The 24,661-nt window shown below is 34.0% G+C and overlaps 2 protein-coding genes across 2 annotated transcripts; both read right to left on the reverse strand.

The window, feature by feature from the left end:
• Positions 1-3,569: 3,569 nt before the first annotated feature.
• LOC107602172 (general transcription factor 3C polypeptide 2-like) lies at positions 3,570-16,439 on the reverse strand. The gene is made up of 13 exons (XM_016294600.1): positions 16,405-16,439; positions 16,223-16,321; positions 14,997-15,224; positions 14,790-14,901; positions 14,550-14,672; positions 14,297-14,311; positions 9,961-10,090; positions 9,704-9,848; positions 7,331-7,492; positions 7,157-7,244; positions 6,960-7,079; positions 6,710-6,877; positions 3,570-3,758 (listed from the first exon to the last, which is right to left on the reverse strand). The coding sequence occupies exons 1-13, from the start codon at positions 16,437-16,439 to the stop codon at positions 3,570-3,572; spliced, it is 1,614 nt and encodes a 537-aa protein (XP_016150086.1).
• An 854-nt stretch (positions 16,440-17,293) lies between these two features.
• On the reverse strand, positions 17,294-24,592 carry znf512 (zinc finger protein 512). Its single transcript, XM_016294652.1, has 16 exons — positions 24,547-24,592; positions 23,988-24,137; positions 23,717-23,772; positions 23,529-23,578; positions 23,156-23,340; positions 23,001-23,084; positions 22,808-22,921; positions 22,606-22,730; positions 22,417-22,503; positions 22,223-22,321; positions 21,253-21,420; positions 19,270-19,464; positions 18,948-19,049; positions 18,695-18,757; positions 18,035-18,133; positions 17,294-17,932 (listed from the first exon to the last, which is right to left on the reverse strand). The coding sequence occupies exons 2-16, from the start codon at positions 24,073-24,075 to the stop codon at positions 17,507-17,509; spliced, it is 1,941 nt and encodes a 646-aa protein (XP_016150138.1). The 5' UTR covers positions 24,076-24,137; positions 24,547-24,592; the 3' UTR covers positions 17,294-17,506.
• Between the last annotated feature and the right edge of the window lie 69 nt (positions 24,593-24,661).

The raw sequence follows: 24,661 nt of genomic DNA on the forward strand, positions 1-24,661 counted from the left end.
CTGAAGTAGCAAAACAGCCCCAGACCATCACACTACCACCACCATGTTTTACTGTTGGTATGATGTTCTTTTTCTGAAATGCAGTGTTACTTTTATGCCAGACGTAATGGGACACACACCTTCCAAAAAGTTCAACTTTTGTCTCGTCAGTCCACAGAGTATTTTCCCACAAGTCTTGGGGATCATCAAGATGTTTTCTGGCAAAACTGAGACGAGCCTTTATGTTCTTTTTGCTCAGCAGCGGTTTTCGTCTTGGCACTCTGCCATGCAGACCATTTTTGCCCAGTCTTTTTCTTATGGTGGAGTCATGAACACTGGCCTTAACTGAGGCAAGTGAGGCCTGCAGTTCTTTGGATGTTGTTGTGGGGTCTTTTGTGACCTCTTGGATGAGTCGTAGCTGTGCTCTTGGGGTAGTTTTGGTCGGCCGGCCACTCCTGGGAAGGTTCTCTACTGTTCCATGTTTTTGCCATTTGTGAATAATGGCTCTCATTGTGGTTCGCTGGAGTCCCAAAGCTTTAGAAATGGCTTTATAACCTTTTCCAGACTGATAGATCTCAATTAATTTCTTTCTCATTTGTTTCTGAACTTCTTTGGATCTCGGCATGATTTCTAGATTTTGAGGATCTTTTGGTCTACTTCACTTTGTCAGGCAGGTCCTATTTAAGAGATTTCTTGATTGCGAACAGGTGTGGCAGTAATCAGACCTGGGTGTGGCTAGAGAAATTGAACTCAGGTGTGATAAACCACAGTTTTAACAGGGGGGCAAACACTTCTTCACACAGGGCCATGTAGTTTTGGATTTAGTTTTCCCTTAATAATAAAAACCTTCATTTAAAAACTGCATGTTGTGTTTACGTGTGTTATCTTTGACTAATATTTAAATTAGTTTGATGATCTGGGGCCAACACTTTTTCACACCACTGTATATAAATGACCTATTAGCCATTGCTACGGATTAAGAGTTATCTTACATTTAGTTACTGGTAACATGAGCGAAATTTCATTGTCAGTTGTCAATAGAGATGAAGCACCACTCAGACAAAAACGTATTTTAAACTGAGTAGTTTTCTGTTGATCAACAAGTGAATTTGCGCAAATTGGAAAAAATTGAAAACGAGCGAAATCTTTGTGACCTATTTCACCCTCAGGTGAAACTTCCATTCGCGCGATATTCCTAATGACTGGTACAACGGAGCAATGGTAATAGTGACCGCACCTTTATAAGTTACTTTTTTTTTAAACCATCTTCTCAAGTGTCTTATATCATTAGATCTATTTGGTAATATTATTAAACAGCACATAATATTTTAGAGAGACAACCAAAAACATCACAGAATTCATCAAATCTATTTCGAATAGGATACTTACCGCTTTCGCCGTTTTTCACTTCCTGCATGATGTCTTGAGGGATTGGCTTTTGTGAAAGGCTCTAAAAACCTATTGTTTTTCCTGAAAACCAATAAATTGCTTATTAAAATAACATAGGACACACCTTTCTATTGATTTCTTTATAAATAGACCTTTTTCCATATGAAAAGCATAATAAAATAAAACTAATACGATTCACATCTTAACAAATTGTGAGTATATTTTATTTAATATGATTAAAATACATGTAGCCTACTGAAAATGTACTGCATAACAGGAATAACCTGCATGTGTTCATATGCTTCTGATTTTAAGGGTTTTTAATTAAAATGTTGTTCCAGGATCAACAAAAGATTTTGATCCAGGAACGTGTCTTCCTACTTGCATTTTTAAACATAAGGTTGTATAGCTTATGCAACCTTACATCTCTGGGAAACAATCAATAATCAGATATTCTTAAATTAAACTAAAATACATAGGATTCATATTAGTCATACAACAAGAGTGGGAAAACCTCAAAGTATTATTAGCTAGAATAAGTCAGAGACTTATTGAATATTGCACACAGTGTCACGACTCAAAAGGTAAGATGAATATGAGAAATCCAAAATCAATTTCAGATGCAGGTGCACTCAACCTAATGGAAGCTTCAAAACTGATAGCAGAGCGCGAGATGGTACATCATCGGTCATGTTTTTGACATGTTCTGCGTTTTTTGTGTCATGAACTGAAAGACATTAATGTTGTTCCGTGGAAACTGTAAATAATCGACATGATTATTTTTGTCGTGCCTCAGATTTGTGTATGTGTACTGTATATACATTAGCTTCTTGTATAAACTTGTGTATAAATGTCCTGTGTGTAAATGTTTTATCCTTTATGTGACTACATAAAGCCACTATATAACCAGAAACTAATGATGGATATTTAATTTTTACATTCTTTTAATTTTATGTCTGAACCTCTACTCAGATTAATTAGTAATTACAAAGGTCTGTTTAACCTTTTGTTCCTGCATGTCCTCTGTGGGTCACTGGACTATACTGCCAGCAATAAAGGATTTCAGCACAGCTCTAATTACTCTGTGCATGTGGCTCTGCTCAACAATAAACAAGTCTGCTGCTGGAAGACATCCAGTTCTGCCTGTAACTTTCTCCTTGGCCACAATTCTTTCTGAAATTAAGTTCCTGAATGAAAGTTTGATCTTCAAACTTTTAGATATATCTTACATGGCATTTTACAACAAAATAGATAAAGAAAGAATAATTTAAAAACAATCTATCCATCCATCCATCATTTTAATAATTAAACCATCTACACTGAACAAAATTATAAAAGCAACACTTTTGTTTTTGCCCCTATAATGAAAATATTTGTACGTATGCATGCATGTGTACTGTGTATATTTAATGTGTACATAAATATACAAATGTACATGTATATATTTTAGAAATATATATATATATATATATATATATAAAAAATAACATTTTTCATTTGATTTTTCACAAATTATATCAGCATACCATTATGAGTGATAATTTGAATTAATCAAAACTGAATTTCTAGTAGAATTTCGTAGCACACCAACTACAAATTTACTTTATACAGAGAAATAACTAATCATTATATCAATCAAACGCAAGTGGGCATTTCTTACAATCCTTCTAACTATTCCTTACTGTGTCTTATTCAGAAAAATTCACCTTCTCAATCTACACAGGCTGCTTTCCTGCTCTCCTCCCATCATCCACTCTAATCCAGAGTGACATTTTCCTAATTTTACAGGCCATTAGCTTCCGTCCATCTTCTTGCTTAACTCTCAGCAAACCACCCACTCTTTCACTGGCCTGTGCAAATACAGCAGTGCACTGACTCTGCTTACACACAACTATAGCTTATCTAAAACCAGTAACAATACAGCTAATACAGAATCAGTCTACACAAGGTGATTGTTGATGGATCACCTATATGGGGAACATAGAACCAAAATCTTATATTACATAATGAAAGCATTTATCATATTTTTTTTTAAACACAGCTCTCTTGAATACTTGATTTTGATTGGTCTACGGCAGATCCTCTTGGTCTAGCAGCTGGTCAACAACTATAAAAAATCCCCTCGCATTTCAGATGTTATCCTGACATAAGACAGGAATCAGATGCAGCTGGCATGCAGATTTTCAGGTTATTTCACAGCTCTACACTGATAGGGTGCTGCAGGTGTCAGTGAGGGCCTCAGCTGGGCTTGTAAACTGCTGTATAGATAAATGCAATCTTACCTTGTAGAGCGCGCTCAATGGCATCTGGTCCACTTTAGCAACACCTTTGACCTCATGCTGGTGCAGGTGCTTCATCATGGCCCGATTTTCACTCTTAGCAAAGTTCCCCTGAGAGAAAACAAACAAACAAACAAAAAACTGTGTGTGAATACCCGCTCCAGAATTAAGCAAGCACTAGATTAGGCATAGCTTTACCATTCCCACACTTATTGTAGAGGGTATCATCGACTACTTCACATTACAATCCACATCACGTTCAAAATGTCACAATATCATAACTAGATCGCTACTGAAACCCAGCGCGTCTAGTTTCAATCTATCATCTTGAGTTTGATTTACTTTTGCATATTACAGTGCATCATTGGCCATGTTCACAAAGCAACAGAAAAAAGATTGTCATTGTGGTTTGGAGCCAAATATGGTTTTTATACATCTTTTGTGAAAACCTTTCTTTTGATGAAAGAGTGACAAGTGTATTCTAGAAATGAAAATACTATGACAGTATGTGACTTAAAAATAATGACTTAAAGTTCAGTCTTTTCCTCACAAAGCTAGAGCAAGATGATGGATACTAAAATTGTAGATAACGCAATAATTATTTTCATGTTATTCCTGATTAACAATAAATGGCTGGTTATAATATTTTAACATTATAATGTTAATATTCTGTGTAATAAATAAATTTAAAAAACGCAAAAAAAAATTACAATATTTAAAAATGTAAAGTTTTTAATCATTTTTTCAGTATGGAAAATGTTAAGATTTGTTGTAATGTACATGTAAAATAGATGTAAATAAGCATCTGTGCAATATTAAATTATTATGAAAAATACAATTATATATATATAAATATATAAAATAACATACCATAAGTACCATATTTAGTACTGTCCTGTGAATAAGATATTTCACATAAAAGATGTCTATATGTAGCTGAATTGATAAAAATGACCCCATTCCAAATTTCACATAGACCTACGCTTAATTCTTAATACTGTGTATCATTACTTAGATGTTTTGTGATGGTTGAGGCCCCAGAAGGAAACAATGCAGTATGGAGGTGAAAACTTTTGAAAAGGATGAAGATGTGTACATTTTTCTTATTTTAAGTATCATATTTTTTTCCATTTAGTACTGCCCTTCAGAAGCTACAAAAGATCCCTACATGTTTCCAGAAGACAAAATAAGTAAAATTTTCCACAATCTCCAAATTCAGAAAGTTTTCACCCAGGACAGTTCAATTAGCCCAATTCAAACAGCTCTGGACTGAGTTTCCCAAAAGCATCATAAGCCTAAGAAGATCGTAGAACCAACGGCACCAATGGTTTCTACGATCAACTTAGTTCACAACACTTTTGGGAAACGCAGCCCTGGCCTGTTCCAGACCGTGGCCTCAAAGTGGACATGTGCAGTGTGCCGTGGATGGACGGATGGATGGGGGTGGAGCGCTGGAGCGTGAGACGGCAGAACAGATGGAGCATCTCTGTGATGGGGGGTAGGCCTCCAGGCGGGCATGACTTTAAATTAATGAAGGGTGCAGAACTTAATCAACATATAACACATATGATGCACGATGAATCTCATAGGGATATGAGAGAGAGGGGCGCCACTATGCTAACATGCAGACTTCTCCTCCACTCGCTCAGGTGTGCTGGGAAAATAACAAAGCCAATAAATCTAATCCGGCCACAGCACCTGCACAGTCCGCGTGTAATGATCTGTGGAATAGGCTGCAGTACACAGTCGGTATCACACACAGCTTATACACACACTACCGCTATCATATTCACACATTAATGAGGCCACTAATGGATTTTTACATGGTCTTGCAAACACATACATACAAGTCAATGTTGTACACAGAAAAACATACAGAAAATCAAGGGCGTATCAACTATTATAACTGGGGTGGACATGTCCCTCCCACTTCCAGCAATTTACACCCATTGTTGTTGAGTATTAAAGGGATAGTTCAACCAAAAATAAATATTCTGTCATGATGTACTTACCCTCATGTCATTCCAACCCTTTGGTTAACACAAATTGTAATATTTTTAAATGACACCTAAGAGGTTTCTGTCCCTCCATTGAAAGTCTCAGTAAATAAAACTAAAATACCCCCAAAAAGATCAAAAAAGGTCATAAAACTATAATCTATATGAATCAGATGGTTTAATCCAAGTCTTGTGAAGAGATACAATCACTTTATATGATGAACTGATTTATTTTAGGATTTCATTTACATCTAAATAATGATTGGCACAAATACATGCACATATTGTAAACACAGAAGTTTGTGTTTACAAATCTCATTGTTTCTTCTGTATCCCATATGAGATGTATGTGTGTTTGTGTGTTAAAAGCTAAAATCATATAAAGCAATCATATCTTTTCAGAAGACTTGGATTACATGGCAGGCTTCATACAGATTCTTTTTACAAGCCTTTATGAACGTTTTGGATTCTTTTAAGATCTAGTATTTCAATGGACAAACAGAAACCACAGGTTTAATTAAAAATATCTAAATTTGTGGTTTGACGATTAACCAAAGGCTATGGTTTGGAATGGCATGAGGGTGAGTAAACGATGACAGAATTAAAATTTTTGGATGAAAGTCATATAAAACGGCACCTCCGAGTAACTCTAACATGGCTAGTGCCAGCCCGCTTTTCAACAAATCAGTAGCTCAAACTTTAGAGCATGGCAATAGCATGGGTTTGATTCCCAGGGAAAACAAGAACTGACAAATTGTAAACATGTGCCTTGAATGCAGTGTAAGTTGCTTTGGATAAAAGTGTGTCTGCCAAATGCATTATATAATTAATATTCATGATCCTGCCTGATAAGGTTTGCAGTGCACCACATTACTGTTTTTTAAAAAACTATTTTGTGCAGAGCTCTGGTAAAAATGAAAGAAAGGTGATTATGTGGCAACAAAAGATCAATACTACATCATTTCCCAAGCACAGAGACCTTGTCATGAAGAAAACTGCTCAACGATGGAATTAAACAATGACTGCACAAAAGTCATTTAAAAGACATCTTTTTGAGTTTCTCACCAGGTCCAAGTCATGAAAGTGGAGATAGTACTTTCTGATTGCTCCTTTGTAACTCAGTGGCTCCTTCCTAGGATTACTTGCAGCATTTTCCACTTCCTCCTCCTCCTGTTCCTTATCTCCAGGCCTCTGACCGGGTTGAAACTGGACCATGTCAGTCCTGTACACTGACTATGTGGGTTGAGCAAAATAGTCAATGTTAATGAAAGGTTTCCCTATGTGGGAATTCAGATAAAGTGATAAAGAAACATACATATCTCCGTCGTCTGATAGTGTTGGGGTCGATGTCCATTTCAGGAAGCGAACTAAATAAACAATCTCCTCCATTGTCCACAACGGCAAAAGTATTTATCCAATCAGACATAGAAAGGCTCTGAAAAAAGTTGTGTCATTATTAAACCATATTGTCAGTACTAAATCATGTAGAGACGTTGTGAAATGTCTACATACCCAAATAGTGGCTTTTCTAGGACACACAAAGTAAGGCTTGATTCCGAGGTAACCTGAATCAAAATAGTGAACCCCATGTTGTCCAAACCTACACAGTGCAAAGGCAAATGATTATTTAATATAAATATAAATATGTTGCCTGACTTAAAACTTCAAAATATCATATAGACTAACGTGGCAAAGCAACACTCTTGAGCCATCAGGATGCCGCTCCAAAAGAGGGGCCAGTACACTTCAGTGGACAAGCAGCGCTTTACTGCCAAAAGAGGCACGTAGGTTTTTCTCACATCCCACATTTTTGCCATGCGGTCATCTCCGACTGTCACCAACAAGTTACTGCCAACAACAGCACACAACAATAGCAGATAAAAACATTATACACGGTTATTCACACTTTTTTCATACCTCAGCACAATTGCAGATAAATCAATATTTTTGAGATCATTCAAAAATAACATTCCCATAATTTTTGTGCAATTATGAAAATGGATGTCGTCTCCCTTGATGTTGTCTCTATGTGTTTTTAAACATTTAACACTGCTTTGAGCTGAGTTGTAGTTAAGTGCTTGCAACATGCAGAGATCAAACTAGCAAGCTTCTAGTCACCACTACGCCACACCATCCCCCCCCCCCCAAAAAAAGAAGGGACCAAGGCCGCCTGGAGAGGGACCAAGTCTGCTGTGAGCTAGTGTCCTGTCGTTAAAATTATTATATGATGCAATCTGGGAGGAAATCATGTCAATTCAGTGTCTGTACTTCTCCTCACATCTGGACAGTAAAAGGGCAGAAGAGACAGCTGATCCCCCTGCCAACACTCTTGCTTGAATGCTTGAAGTTTGCTGCATGCGTAGTTGCGTACAAACTGCAACCCTTCAGAGCAATGACACACAGAGACTGTTCTGCTTTTTCTGAGGTTGAGGTATATCTGAATTCTACATTTTGAGAGTCTAAAGAACAAGAACAAAATGTTCCAAACACAAGAAATCTCCACTTGATTTTACTAGCCCCCTGTGGTGAGTGGGATAGGGTGTCATTTTCCAAATGAACTTCTCTAATGCCACTTAAAAGAGTCTCTTATAAGGTCACAGTGCTTTAAATGTAAGTGCTAAGAGCAGGCTGCTGAAACTACTGATGCTGAAACAACACATGATTGGAATGGTAATGTATTTGATCTAGACTGCTTCTCTGTTACTAAATGAGAAAACTCCAAGGGTGTGCTGTATCATAGCATGAATATCATACAGATAATGTCATACATAAAGATTTAAATACACTACGAATACCAAATGAAATGAATGATACTGAACACTACAATCAAACATATCAGGCAAAATAATCTGCCAATGGGGTAAGAAAAATAATCTTGTTTTCTGTTTGAAATAAGTTTATTTTTCTTACCCCTTTGGCAGATTATTTTGCTTGTTTCAAGCAAAAACTACCTTAAATTCGACTTGTTTTTTCTGAAAACAAGACAATCATTTTTACTTCTCTATAAAATCCTTCTTGATTTAAGAATTTATAGAAATTTTGTCTGGAAGCATTTTTTGCAGTGAGGTGTTTGCATGAAATATTTTCACAGTTTATATTCAGTTAAGATCAAGAATCTCCTTTTTAAACAAATGCACACTTCTGTTTAAAAGTTCCAAATAACTACGATTTTTTTAATGTTTTTGAAATAGGTCTCGCATGCTCATCAGGGCTTCATGGTTTTTGCTAAAAACAGTAATATTGTGAAATATTATTATCAAAATCTGCTTTCTATTTGAATACATTTGAATATAGAATTTATTCCTGTGACAACAAAGCTGAGTTTTCAGCATTACTTCAATCACTCTAATATGCTGATTTGGTGCTGAAGAACATTTCTTCTTATCATTAAGGGTGAAAGCAGTTATTCTGCTCAGTATTTTTCTGAAAACTATGCTACTTTGTTCCAGATTTCTCTCATAAACAGAAAGTTCAAAGAAGATCATATATTTAACATTTTTTAGTTTTGAAATGTTGTTGTATGCATTTGTCATTTTTATTTAATTTATTTTATTTTCTTAAAAGCTTTTAGCCTTTAATAACTTTTTCTTATTTGTGTATGTGTGAATTGTTTTTAGCTTTATTTTTTTGTTTTCATTTAAATGTTTTAGTTTTGAAATGTTGTTGTATGCATTTGTCATTTTTATTTAATTTATTTTATTTTCTTAAAAGCTTTTAGCCTTTAATAACTTTTTCTTATTTGTGTATGTGTGAATTGTTTTTAGCTTTATTTTTTTGTTTACATTTAAATGTTTTAGTTTTGAAATGTTGTTGTATGCATTTGTCATTTTTATTTAATTTATTTTATTTTCTTAAATGTGTGTATATATATAGTATTTATAGAGTTTTAGCTTTCAGTTTTAATTACTTTTTCTTATTTGTAAGTCGCTTTGGATAAAAGCGTCTGCTAAATGACTAAAAGTAAAAAAAGTCAAAGTAAAATAGAAATCTTTAAACCCAATAAAAAAAATTGTAGTCTTGTCTAATCCGACACATGATGCTAGGACTGATGGTTCTCACCTTGAGGCTTTGCACCAGCACAAGGTCCGGATGTTTTCGTCATGAGCATGGAAACAGTGGTAAGGGTAGAGAGACACACCTCCGTCTGGAGACTTGACTTTCAGTAGTGTAGACTTACTAGCAAGATCCCATAAACCAACCAGACCTGGAAAAGAAAAAGTGCAGTGATTGCAATATGCATATAAACCAAGGTATTTACAATTAGCAATTCTGTTTAGAAGAACATAGAGGCCTATAGACAAAACATATGAAATCACCATCATAGAAGCCCGCAGCCAAGAGGTTATGTGGTTTGACATGGAGCCAATCCATAGCAAAGCACAGACCACTTTGACCTTTATGATCCGCCTGGTTGGAGCCCATCTTCAAAGTCAGAACCTTCTTCACCTGCAAAAACACATCACAATAAAACTCACTAGAATACGTCATCCATCTGTAAAGATAAAGAATTAGGCTATATTACAAAAAATAGTAATTGCATAAAGAGATGATATATTTATATAATCTTTCAATCTATATGCACTATTTATAGTATGTAATTAATATTAATAAATAATTAATAATAAAGGTTTTCATGATAATCACAATTTAACATTTGCTCAATAGTCAATAGCTATTATCCAAAAAAAGTCCTCCTCTCTGTGCTTCACATTTAGTTTGAGAGAGCCCCTTCTACCATGACAGCTAATTTCGAAAAGATCATCTCTCGGATGTGTGAAAATGTTACGTAGACAGCCCATAAAAGCCATACTGAGAACTTTTCAATCAATAAACAAACCAATAATCAATCTACAGTAAGAAAATGTTCAAATGAATGCACGTGTGCTGCATATAATACAGTAATTTGCATGAAATTAGAAGAAAATATAAATGAACAAAAACCTAAAGAAAAAATTAAACAGTAAGACAACAAAAAAGCAATAAAAAAAAAAACTAAATTAGACAACTAAACAATAAATAAATATTGAAAACAAACAAAAAGATAAAATAAAAGCAAAATAAAAGATAAAAATAAAAAAGGAAAGCAAACAATCAAAAAGCTAAAAAAACAAAAAATAAACAAAAATAAAAATGTTTCTTAACATTTATGTGCACAATAAATATTAACAAAATATTAATAAGTCTAAACAAAAACAATAAAAACTAAATAAAATGCAAAAAAAAACTACATAAGCAGAAAACTAATTACAGTTAAACAACGTAAAATAAAATAAAACAACAAAAACTAAAAAAGCAAGGCAAAACTAAATTAAAAGACAACTAAACAAAATATAAAAAAAATGAACAAAAAGATCAAATAAAAGCTAAATAAAAACAAAAGTAAAAAACAAAAAAAGTTAAAAACAATAAAAATAAACAAAAATAAAAACATTCCTTTACATTTACAGATATTAACAAAATAAATAAAAACCTAAACAAAAACGAAAAAAAAAAAAGACAATAAAAACAAAATAAAAAGCATTAAAAACAAAATAAATATACATAAAAAACGTCTCAGGTTACTTATGTAACCATTGTTCGAAGACACTGCGTCCTCTAGGGGTCGCTATGGGGAAACCTAGAGGACGCAGTTCGAATTCCCACGAAAAGGAACGTCTCAGGTTACTTATGTAACCATGGTTCCCCTGAGTAGGGACCGAGACACTTCGTCCTCTAGGGGTCGCTATGGGGAAACCTAGAGGACGCAGTTCGAAGTTCCCATGAAAGGGAATGTCTCAGGTTACTTATGTAACCATGGTTCCCCTGAGTAGGGAACGAGACACTGCGTCCGCTTATTACACCTTATTTAAATATTACGTTATTACATTTTATTGAAATTATTATTATTATTTCATTTAACTATATGTTCAAATAATATTATATTTAAATGACTTCCATTTAAAGTATTTTCAATTACCTGTTGCATTTATGCTGCTTTTTTGATAATTTTTCAGTAATAGAAAGTTGAAAGGAACAGCATTTATTTGAAATAGAAAGGTTTTCTGGCATTATGTCTTTTATGTTACTCTCAGTAAATTTAATGCTGAATAAAAGTATTATCTTTTTTTTTTTAAAAAGGTAAAAAAATTAAAACTTACGGTACCTTAAACATTTAAATGGATATTTATTATAATTATTATATATAAAAATACAATTATTTGTGTTTTTTTTTTACAAATTTTATAACGCTTTTCAAATATTCAATTTTATTAAAAAATGTATTTACTTTTATATTAATATGAATTAGTATGACTATAACATTATTAACAAACCAAGAACATTGCAACCACAATTTTGCATTACTGTATCTTAAAATAACGTATTATATTGTAAAGCATGATATATTGTAAAATTATTTTACCGCAGGTACTAGGTGCTGTTTAAATTGTACAAATTAGGTTTCAGTGGTATAATGTAAAAAGTTAATGGTTTGCTTCTTACCGGGTTCAAACCTGCAACCTTTCAATTTGCAGCTTTGATCTTTAACCAGTAGACTACATCATTCAATATAAATATATTATCTGCTGTTGAGATATGATGGATTGATAAGCTCTATGCTCAATCAATTAAATTATGATGTGCATTCATCATGTTAACCCAAGGCTGGCATCTGGATACAGTCAGTAAACACAGTAGTAACAGATCAGTGCTAGAGGGAGAATGCTACACACACAGACACTAGTCTGTTTCTCTCTCTTACTGTCATCATTCGTGATTGTCAGAAGGCTCTTTAGAGTTCAGTCAAGCCTGTGGTATCTGTAGAAAAGCTATCCGTTAGCATTCCCATTTAATGTATGTATTCTGAATTCTGCAACATCTAAAGCAGCATAATATAATAAAATGATTGCTATTTTCATGCTTCTTGCAAAGAATTTAATTTAGTCAGAACACGCTGATTTGTTTGAATGGTCATTGGAAAAATACGCCTTTTGCTTGCAGAACGGTCAATAGCTCATAAAGCAGACTCAGCTAGGAGGAGAGATCAGTATAACTGTAGATAAGCAGCATTTCACTGCTGTGAAAAGGGCGGCCGCTAATCAAAGGCTGAAGGCAGTGAAACTCAAATAGGCACTAGTCCCTCCCTACTTTTCTTTTCTAGCTCGCTCACTGTGACCGTGATGAATGAGAAGTCCTGGGAGGATAATCTTTTGCAAACACACACACACACACACACACACAGTACAGATAATATGTGTTTAAGAGAATTAAAGAAAAGAGGAAAACAGGGAATGATGCGGCGGATGGCAGGTCATCAGTCTGTTCCCAGCACTCCCTGAGGAGAGGCCATTATGAGCTCCCATGGGACAATCAGCCTACGCTGGCCATTTTATCAGAGCATGAGGCCTTGAGATGTGCAATGAAATAAATTAAAATCTCCACATCCACATCTATGTGCCTGAATAGCTTAAAAAAATGTTTTGTTTGAAATCTTGTTGTAACATACTAAAGCTTGACTAATATTGTACAGGTAAGTAGATTTAAAGGGTGGAATATTAATAACAATAATAATAATGATAATTGTTCTTGCTGTTATAATGATTTGATTTTATTGATTCATTTATTCATTCATTAATAATAATAATAATAATAGGTACTATTATTATTACTTTATATAATAATAGTAATAATACTAATAATAATAATAACAACTATTATATAAATTATTATTATATAATTAAATTTTTAACTATTATTACATAAATAACTATTGTTATATAATAATTGTTATAATAATATTGACTATTATTATCATTGAATTAATAGATTAAATCAATTAAATCAAATCATTTTAAGTTAGAACAATTATCATTTATTCATTCAATAGTAATAATAATTATAATATGTATTATTTATATAATAATAATTATTGTTATTAAGTAATTAATATAATATTACTTATTAATTTAATTAATAATTATATAATAATAAATATTTATATAACATAAATAATAATAGTTATTGTATTACTAATACTTTTTTGTACTAATCATTACATATTACTAATCATTATTTGTAATTCTTCTTCTTCTTATTATTATTAAATGAATGAATTTTAATTATTGCTCGTTATAATCATTTGATTTGACCAGTTCATCTTTTCATTCAATAATAAAAATAATAATTATTATTATTACTATTATTATTTTTTTAAATGTTAAACAATTATGAATAATTATTTTTATAATACTAAATCAATAAATAAACAAATAAATAAATAATGCAGTTAATCAATCTTCTGAACAATTTCAGGAAATTCAGTGTGTTCTATGTTTTTCAATATTTGTGAAAATTAAGCAAAGACATCATACAAGCTAGATTAGCGTTTGTTTAGTGGTAATGGGAAAAATGCATTACAGCACTTGGCTTGCGGCTCTTCTGTCTTGTGCTGCCCTCTTCTGGAAGGGCCAACACATTGCACATGAATTCACTGGGAGTTTCTAAACTAGGAGTGACTAAATTCCAGCAGAGCAGGCATCTCCAACCCTGCTCCTGCAGAGCTACCAATCCACAGACTTCAGGTCCAACCCTGCTCCGACACACTGCTTGTAATTATTAAGTAACCCTGAACATCTTGATTAGCGGGTTTAGGTGTGTTTGGGATTGAAGCTAAACTCTACAGGAAGGTGGCTTTCCAGGAGCAAGATTGGACATCTCTGTTCTAAAAAACAGCCTCATGTGTCAAAGAGACAGAGAGAGTGAAAATAGTTATGAAAAACTAAACTTTGACTGTCTTTGGAACAACCATTTCAAGTGGACCTGATTGCAAAAATAAAAAAATATAAATAAACAAAAACCCAATATATATATATATATATATATATAAAACCCCACTAAAGAAATAAGAAGCACAGGTTATGCAGTTGACCATTTCCTCACCTTTACTCTGATGGTGTGCTGCAAGGGCTTCTGGGTGTGGAAGACTGTAGACACCAATGGTTCCATTAGAGAAAGCTGCTGCTAGAACACCTAATCTAGGCATTTGTGGAGCCTGAGAAAAACAAGAAATACATTTACACCAATGTACACTACTTAAAAACATTTGTACAGTTGTTTAATACAAAATCCTTATGAATATTCTTAGACTTTTTCCTCTGTCATTTCTAACCTTTCTGCCGGTAGAGGGCAGCTCCCACACTCCCGCAGGACACCACCTTATATTCCAGATGCATCCATCATCTATCGCTAAACCATATGCTAGATGAGGAGCAGTTGAGGGTCTGAAGTGGAGGGATAAAGTAAAAAAATTACCAATTTATTGTAAAACCCAACATTTCCTTTTAAAGCCGATCTGTAAGTGTCTTATCTGGGTCACCTGCTTTTGCACTGAAGGTCTCCGATGTCCCACAGCTGCAGCAAGACAGGACCTGTGTGCAGCTTATTGATTTTGTGTTCATCATCCATGCCTTTGTGGCAGTAGATGGCGACATACTGTCTTTTTGCCGCCCCGTCAGGACACGGGCACCACTCCAAGGACCGAACAGGACCCCCCACAAAGAACAGAGCATCCCAGCGCTCAGAATGATGTGGCAATGATTCAAACCTGCAGATTAGCGCACACCATTACATACGAGTAAACATACACTACTGTTCAAAAGTTTGGGGTCAGTACTTTTTTATTTTTTATTATGCATTATTCAGATTTCCATTTAAAATAAATGCTCTTTTAAACTTTCCATTCATCTAAGAATCTTGACAAAAAAACGTATCAGCTTCCACAAAAATATTATGCAGTGCAATTGTTTTTAACACGGATAATAATAATAAGAAGAAAAGTTTCTTGAGCAACAAATCAGCATATTAGAATGATTTCTGAAGGATCATGTGACACGGAAGACTGGAGTAAATCACATTTAACATTTTAAAATATATTTATAATATTTAATATACTATAATATTATAATACTAAAATATTATAATCAATTACTGTTTTTAATGTATTTTTTATCAAATAAATGCAGCCCTGGTGAGCATAAAAAACTTCTTTTAAAAACATTTAAAAAATCTTGCTAACCCCAAATTTTTGAATAGTAATGCACTTTGCAATTTCCTTAAAAAAAAAAAATAAAAAATGGAAAAGTCGTTAATCTACTAGCTGAGTTTTTCCCAAACTGAGGTATGAACCGCATATTATTGTTATTTATTATTATTAATTTTACAGTTATTTTAAAGTAAAAATAATAAAAATAAAAATATATATTTATAAATATTTGTTTGTTGAAATAGTGAACTGCAGGGAACCATGAATTGTATTATTAAACATGCAAATGTGTTGTTAAATTATTCCAATATTAACTCTCAGTGAGTACTTCAAGTAAATATTTTTGGTCAATAGGGTTCTAACAAAGAAAAATTTGTGAATCCCTGTACTAGCTGAAATTAATTGTAATACATATCATATATTAATAACTGCAACAATCACACTGTGTAACAACCATTTGTACAGAAGAGACAACGACAGCGATTGTCAGTGTCATTCAATCCAGTGTGAACGGGATTCAGCTTAGTGGAAATGTATATGTTAAACTAATGATATCTTACCTCTTCACCGTTTGCAGTTTGATCTGTCCTTTGATGCTTTCCCGTGTAAAGGTAAAAGAAGCCGATTCTTTCTCTTGGGGTAAATATTTTTCAGCCTCACTGTTAATTGAAACAAAATGACTGTTAAAATGAAGATTTCTTGGATTCTATTAACATTATGTGGTATTTAGCTACACTAATACCTCTTAGACAGGAAATGCCAAACATGCAATTTCATGTATTGTTGGCAGAAAGAAATATGTGAATTTGTGTCCAAAAAAAATTAAGGAACAAAGACCTCAACAGACAAATCCATTTCATGGATTTTAATTCAAATCAAGACAACAGCTTTTAAATGCATTTGAACAAACTCATTTTCTCTCCCTGACATCCAGGAAGAATTATTCTAAAGCACTATGTATCTTCATACTAACGGCCAATTTAGCTGTTACAGAGCATCATTTCTGTGGTGTCAGAATCACACTTAATAATATGCCAGAAAAAAAAAACAGCAGCATTCATGAACATTGTTGCATGCAACTGCTTTAATAAAGTCGGTCACTGGTTCACTGTGAAACTTAGAGGTACAGAGCATGAGACAAAGCTTACAGAAAAATAAACATAATGCTCTACTACATTCAGTACACATGGCTTATACTTTATTCCTAAAATGAAACAAAAATAATAACGTCAAATTGTCATATTACTTTCAAAGACATTTTGAAATATTTGCACGTGGCCTTTCAATATACAAAGTTCCTCTTGTCAATAAAAGGAAGCACAATTCAGCAAATCCTACTAATAAAAATATTATTCAACAAGGATGCATTCAATTTCTCAAAAGTAAAGGCATAATGTTAGCAATTATATTTTAAATTAAATGCTGTTCTTTTGAACTTGTTTATATTCATCAAATCATGAAAAGTATAATGGTTTCTACCAAAATATTAAGCAGCACTGTTTTTAATGTTGATTTCTTGAGCACCAAATCAGCATATTAGAATGATTTCTGAAGGATCATGTGACACTAAAGACTGGAGTAATGGCTGATGGAAATTCAGCTTTGCCATCACAGGAATAAATTACATTTTAAAATATATCAAAATAGAAATGAGTTATTTTAAATTGTAATGATCTTTCACAATTTGACAGTTTTGCCTGTATTTTTGATCAAATAAATGCAGCCTTGGTGAGCATTAGAGACATCTTTCAAATCTTACAGACCCTAAACCTTTGAATGGATGTGTATCTCTTTAATCTTTATTCTAAACACTGGAAAAACTCCATATTTGGAAAAGGAATGGTTTATGAATCACTTTCAGGTTGCTGGCTGGACACAGGCTTCGTGAGGGGCCTGCTGAGGGCCCATTTGTCATGTCTGTGTGCCGCTGGGTCCTCGGCCTCTGACTCGCTGCTGGAGCTCTCACTACTGCTGCTACTGCTGGGACTGTCACTGCCGCTGAACTCATAGCAGTCTTTCTCCTGCCTGCTTTCCTTCTCTTTCTGTTTGTTTTGCTCCTCCTTCCTCTTTATTTCCACTCTTCCAGGGGTTTCCACTCCACTTGACATGGGCACCGCTGACATCTGTCTATCCTGCCAGGAGCTGGGAAAACTGAGGTTTGGGTTTGGTAAGGGAAGGTCTGGACTCTTCATGGAATCTTCCTTTGGCTCAGTCTTGTGCAGTTTATCTAACTTTGAACTCTTAGATTTGGACCGAATAACGAACCAATCCTATGAAAAATAATAACAATGAGAATACTTATTATAAAAAGATACATTTTTATGATATATAAAGAGCAGAAAATGAAATAAAATAAACATTTAATTTGTTACCTGAGAATGAATGGAATTAATATGATACTTGACTCCACTTTCGGAGTTGAATTCTTTCTTACATATCAAGCATTTATATTTCCCAGTCTCAAATTCACCCTGCAGAGAAAAAAAGAGCAGGTTTTCATAACTTTTCATTAAACAAGAAAAATCAATAGAAACCTACTGATTTAGGTACCAATAACAAAGCAATAGTTATTTAGTTATACTGTACAGATGACTATCTTTTCTGGTCAAACTACACTACACCATTCAAAAGTTTGGGGTCAGTACGATTTTCTGAAAGACATTAATGTCTGCAAGGATGCATTAAACTGATCAAAAGTGACAGTTAAGACATTCGTAAACCTTACAAAAGGTTTCTATTTCAAATTTATAGTACTCTTTTGACATTTAAATTTATTAAGGAAAAATATAAATATAAAAAAGGTTTCTTGAGCACCAAATCAGCATATTAGAATGATTTCCAAAGGATTGTGTGACACTGAAGACTAGAGTAATGGCTGCTAAAAATTCAGCTTTGCCATGACTGGAATAAAATACTATTTAAAATGTATTTAAAAAGAAAACAGTTATTTTAAATTGTAGTAATATTTCACACTATTACTGTTTTTACTGTATTTTGTGTGTTACATGTCTGAAAGGAAATGTATTCCTTACCAAGGTACATAGCCCAAGATGAGCCTTTAGGCCAGATACGCTGGTATAGAAGCAGTTACATCCCTAATTTGACAACAAAGATGATCATTACACATTTAGTTTAGTAAACCATTCATTCACTGAAAATCCTTGCTTTTGCATAATGTCACAATCAGTGCAAAACATGCACAAAACACTAATGAATGGCCCTTTAAATTCAAACACAATGCTAAAAACGCCTGGAATAATAACTGTTTATGCATGATATTCACACCTTGTTTGGACACTGCACTTTTTTATGCAGTTTGACTTCATTATTCCACTTCCGTAGCGTCTCCTGACTGAAGGCCGGCAAACCTGGACGAGAATACTTCAGCTACATAGACACAAAAATACCATAAATGCTTATAAAAATGAACACAAGATTGATTCTTCATTCACAGTTCTCAAACCTTTTAGTGAATCCATGAAAGTGTGTAAAACAAACAAAGCTGATGCTGCCTTACCAAAAAGAGCTTCACACAGGTTCTGACTTCTTCACAGCCCTGCAATTACAACATGTTGGCATAGCTTGACATATACATGTTTTGCAGCACCTTCTTGTCGTCTGGTACCAGGTCACGCTGCACTTTCCTTTTGGGCCATTCCTTCAGCAGCTCCTCACTGGCGATCTCCCTCAGGTGGAACACGGCCACCTGCGCTGACAAGCGCTTGGCCCGACCGCTCTGCGTCCGCTCTGGGATAGGCTCTTTCTGTGTCTTCAGCTCCTCTACTTCACTTTCTTGGGTCGTCTGCAACAACAGATAATTGTGTGTAATTGTGATTTCATTGAATAAACACAAGCACTATGATTTCATTGAATAAACACAAGCGCTGCACATTCAAAATCAGGCGCTGCTTTGTGTTCTGCCGTTACCGGGGAAACAGTGATATTTCTACCAAACGCTCCACCTGCTGGCAGAGAATGAATGAGCATTTTCAATAAAACTGTTGTTTTGTTCAGAGTTCAGACCAATGCGAAAATCGACCCATGCAAACACACAGAGCTTTAAATGTGAACTGGTGGATCGATAAGAAGACAATGCATTATAAAAATCTAAACATAGGGGTGTGGCGATATTATATGGTCTGCGATAATATCGTAATTGTTGTTTTAACAATGTGCGATTTGATATTATGAGTATATCGCGAAAAGCAAACACAAAGCACACCTACAGAGTGCGCGCATACATTAGGTGATGAAGTCTAGTAGGTTAGATTGGTGCACGTGCTCATTTATAGTGCGTTCTTTCACTGCATGAATCAGTCTATTAAAATGCATTTAAAATTATCACATAATTTAAGATATGGGGCAGAAAATTTACATATTTAAATCATTTGATATAGTTAATATCACACAAAGAGTGCCGTTTTTTTCTCCAAAAGTAAGCATGATTACAAATGTGATATAGATTTTATACTACAGTTCAATAAACAAGTAGTTAATATTAAGAGACTTACGTTTTAGACACCATATTTCCTGTTTTTGCTCTATTTCTCCAACAAAAATAATTTCAAACACAGCACCAGCGCTGTTTTAGTGTCTCTGAGCAACATGAAGGTTTTTTCGTTCCTGAATGAATCAACCGTGTAAATGATTCGGTTCAATCGCAATGACTCACTTAACAGTGATTTGCTGCCACCTACTGGCGGTTTTAATTTCACATTTAAGGTACCTTTTCATTTTTTAATCAGTTTTCAATGTTTTATGTTTAAAATATCAAAACATTATTTATGGATTTGTAACTGCAGGTTAGAGTATTTAATGTCCCTCAGAGCTGCATTAAACAGTGTGTAAATGCATCTAAATGACACTTCTTACGCAGCTTCTGTGTTTCCTCTGCATTGCAAAGATCAATTTTGTTGATACTGATTTAATTTGTTGGTAACAACCCAAATGCAAGAATTTGACTCAAAAGATGGTGCACACTTTTAGAAAAAATGGCTAAAAGGTAAAAATTCCCATAAAACTGGTTGGAAATTATAAATTTCTATCACTGCTGTGAACTGACCACACAGAATATACAAAAATTCAGGAGTCAGCTGTCCACGGTAGATATCAGCACAATAACACACTCAGCCAAATATAGTCTAATTATCGTTATCGATAAAATCCCAGAAAATTATCGAGATATAATTTTTTGTCAGTATCGCACACCCCTAATTTGTTATTTAATTGATATAATAATTTATTGATAATAATTGTTTAAATTAATTAATATAATAATACTTTTGACTCATCCATTGTCTTAACAATGGTTTAGGCTGAAATGTAAAGTTTATCATTTTATAAAACTTTGTTTTTGTGAAAACCTGTATCTGAACTGTAAATTAAGCTTTTTACAGTAATTTTACTGTTTAATATGGTACTATAGACATTGCCCTACCCCGCTCATATGGTATTAATTTTATTTGTGCAGGTCTTAAAAAGGTCTTAAATTTGAGCTTAAAAATCCTGCAGAAATCCTGGAATAAGAATCTGTTACATCAGAACAGACATTTAGGCAAATGCTTATTGAATAATGAAGAGGAGGACTCACCGGACTGTGTTCGTTCTTGACATGGTACTCCAGGCCCGCTCTGGAACGATACGCTTTTCCGCAGTGTTTGCAGTTCAATAAGAGCTTCTCCAGCTCTGACGCCTCTTTGCCGCATTTCTTCATGTGGTACACATAACCCATTATACTAGTGAAACTTCCAGTACAACCCTAAAACACACCATTCAGCATCTTTTAAGGTCATTCTAAACATCCACAATGCTATACAGTCATTGTTTAAAATGTTACTATTATTATTTATTTATTATTTTATCTACCTTTTAATATTTTTCACTTTTACACTACTGTTCAAAAGTTTGGGGTCTATATGATTTTTAAAATATTTTTGCAAGAAGTCTCTAATGCTTACCAGGTCTGCTTTTATTTGACCAAAATACAGTAAAAGCAGTAATATTGTGAAATATTACAATTTGAAATAACTCATGATACTTCAGAAATCATTAATTTCTTCTTATTATAATTGTTGAAAACAGTTCTGCTGCTTAGTGTTTTTGTGGAAACCCGTGATACAAGTTCTTCAGGATTATTTCATTATATTTCATATCATATAATAAGATTTCATATTTATATGAAATATAATATTTCATATTTATGTCAGGATTGTGAAATATTATTACAGTTTAAAATAACTCACATGATCCTTCAAGAATTAATTTTAATATGCTGACTTGGTGCTCAAGAAACATTTCTTATTTTAATAAATGTTGAAAAGAGTACTGCTTAATATTTTTGTGGAAACTGTGATAAAAAAAATTTCAGGATTATTTCATGCATCTTTGCTGAATAAAAGTATTAATTTCTTTTTAGAAAACCTAACTGACCCCAAACGTTTGAATGGTAGTGTTTTTATTTTAATTTTCTTGTTTAGTACTAATATTTTTTGCATTTTTTATATGCTGACCTCCAAAGCCTTTTAAGCTGCATTTAATTCTATACAGATAAATGACCACACCTCTTTTGAACATTTTAATTTGCCCATCCTTTTTAATACTTTCCGTAATTTCTCCTTTACTGCTTGGTCAACTAGGTCATTCCCTGTATCTGGAATGGGCTGAAAAAACAAACAAAGAAAATTATTTTTGTGTCAATACCATCATTTTCACTGTCAATTTCACTACCAGTTTAGAAAAAGAAATAAAACCTAACCAAGCTGTTATGGTCAGCCATGAGGTGGTACTTCATTCCTGTTGAAGTTTTCAGTTGTTTTTCACAGTGTGGACATGTAAAAGGATTCTACACAAAGAACAAAAACAGGTGTAGAATTCAGACAAGTACTAAAAAAAAAATCTGCTATATCTCTATGATATTTTCACAAACTTTGCTATATGAATGTACCAGCTTGCAGGTTTCCAGGTGCTTCTTTAACCCATCCACTGTCTTCCTTCCAACACTTTTGCATTTTGGGCAGCTTACTCTACCCTTTGCCAAAATCTGAAGCTGCCATTTTTCCTCCTGACTTCCTGTAAAGAACCACAAAATATATATTATGAATACTTAAAAAATATGTCTGTGCTGTTTTAGCCACTGTCTCATTTACCTGGCGGATAAACAGGTGACTCCTTCTTGGTGTGCTGAGATGATTTCTGCTCTTGTGTGCTGTCAGTTATCTGATTCTTCTGAGTGAACTGAGCAACGGGAACTATAACGGGTACTGTTAAACGAAAAAGATGTAGTCTGCACTATTCATGTTGTATCATGAATTATAGAAGAAAAACTGAAGAACTGCATACCGGATTGCTTTACTTCCTCCATGTACTTTTTTAAGGAGGGCTGGTCAGTTTCCTCAATCTTGTGCTTCTTCTTTAGCTTAGAATCTGTAGCATAAAAACATTATTTAAAATGTCATATATCAATTTATTCTATTTATATATAAGTCTGTACTTACTTGTCTCTATTAATGTGTCTGAACTGGATCCATCAGTTTTTCCCATCATTTCGCTGGTGTGGTCAGTGTTCATATATTGGCTTTCCGAACCACTGACCAGACTGGATGTAATAACTGAACTGCAAGATGACCCATGGTCTGAATCTTCTGTAGGTCTCATAACCACAGGCTGGAGATCATGGTACCTTAAGACATGACATTTTGACACCATAATTAATTCAGTATATGGTGCAATACATTACTACTGAAGGGGCAAACATTTTTCAAATGATTCTAAATATGAGATCAGACTAAGTGATTAAAATTTGTTAAACGCAGTTAACATTTGGTAACCGAAAAATGTTGGCACACATTGTTTGTTGGCAAAACTCACTTTTTTCTGGTGTAAGTTCTCTTTATTTTCTGAGAGCTTGCCCTCTCATTCTAAAATTCAGTAACAAAAATGCAGTAACAATATTAGTTTTGAAAGTCTCGTGTTTAATTTGATTAATTACCTAAATATATTCTATATATACACTGACACATTGATGCATAACTCATAGTGAGGATGCTTGGACTTACTTTGGATGGTTTCATTCCACTATTTTCAGCCTCTCTTCCCAAATCTTTCATGACATCTGTTGAGGACGCAATCAACTCTTTAGAATAATATAATAGATAGATTTAATCAATTTAACCACTCAGAAATTACATATTTAATAGATCATAATGTAAATGTAATTAATTTCAGACCACATGTGATCATGATCCGGGAGTGCAACCACATCACAATAAGCCATATAGGGTTTACAAAGTTTAGAATTTAATAAATCTTACATTAATACAGAATTACCTGGTGTTTGGGGGTTTAGTTTTGGTTTTGACATTTTCCTCTTGCTGGGTACACATGTGGCAGACATGTTATCCTGGGTCTGATCCATGATCCTATTGCACACAAATCAGTGCTGCATACAGAGAAGCATGGATAGGGATCCACTGCTATCTATATTATATCATAATCAAAAACAAATAAATAACTGTCACATATAGGTAATCTGCTTTGTGGAATTTCGTTTTTTCATTAATTCAGTGTCCCTCAAGCAGATATCGGTTGCACTAAGGCACTGAAAAATAAAACTAAGCCTGCATTTGCACACAGAAGCTGCAAGCAGCATTACATTCTTCTTTATTGCAGTGCATAAGTGTAGTCTTCAAGACTGCCACCATCACTGCCCACCAATATTCCCAGCCAAAAAAAAAGGCATGACGGCACTACGTCAAATAAACCCTCTGCGGATGCACGCAACCGTCATACAATCCGTATTACATCGATACACTGAATACACTTTAATTTTGGAAAGGCATATTCAACACTCAATGTTAACAAAACAGTCGAGTAGCTATAACATTACCGTCCTCTCGGCGAGATCGCTTCATACATACGCCCCTTTTCTCCACCAGCCAATGAGAAAGCGCTCTTCCCATAACACAGCAAAAGGGGCGGGTCTTCACGCTAAAACAACCTAT

Source organism: Sinocyclocheilus grahami, unplaced genomic scaffold (genome assembly GCF_001515645.1).
Source record: "Sinocyclocheilus grahami isolate Dianchi unplaced genomic scaffold, SAMN03320097.WGS_v1.1 scaffold321.1, whole genome shotgun sequence".
NCBI classification, from domain to species: domain Eukaryota; kingdom Metazoa; phylum Chordata; class Actinopteri; order Cypriniformes; family Cyprinidae; genus Sinocyclocheilus; species Sinocyclocheilus grahami.

Coding starts and splice junctions, on each gene's coding strand:
- znf512 (XM_016294652.1), bottom strand. CDS start 24,075: ATGGATCAGACCCAGGATAACATGTCTGCCACATGTGTACCCAGCAAG. Junction 22,922..23,000: donor GGAGGAAGTAAAGCAATCCG/GTATGCAGTTCT, acceptor TTCGTTTAACAG/TACCCGTTATAGTTCCCGTT. Junction 18,758..18,947: donor AAGTGCAGTGTCCAAACAAG/GTGTGAATATCA, acceptor TTGTCAAATTAG/GGATGTAACTGCTTCTATAC.
- LOC107602172 (XM_016294600.1), bottom strand. CDS start 16,439: ATGAAATTGCATGTTTGGCATTTCCTGTCTAAGAG. Junction 9,849..9,960: donor GGCTGCGGGCTTCTATGATG/GTGATTTCATAT, acceptor TTTCTTTTCCAG/GTCTGGTTGGTTTATGGGAT. Junction 7,080..7,156: donor CTAGAAAAGCCACTATTTGG/GTATGTAGACAT, acceptor AACTTTTTTCAG/AGCCTTTCTATGTCTGATTG.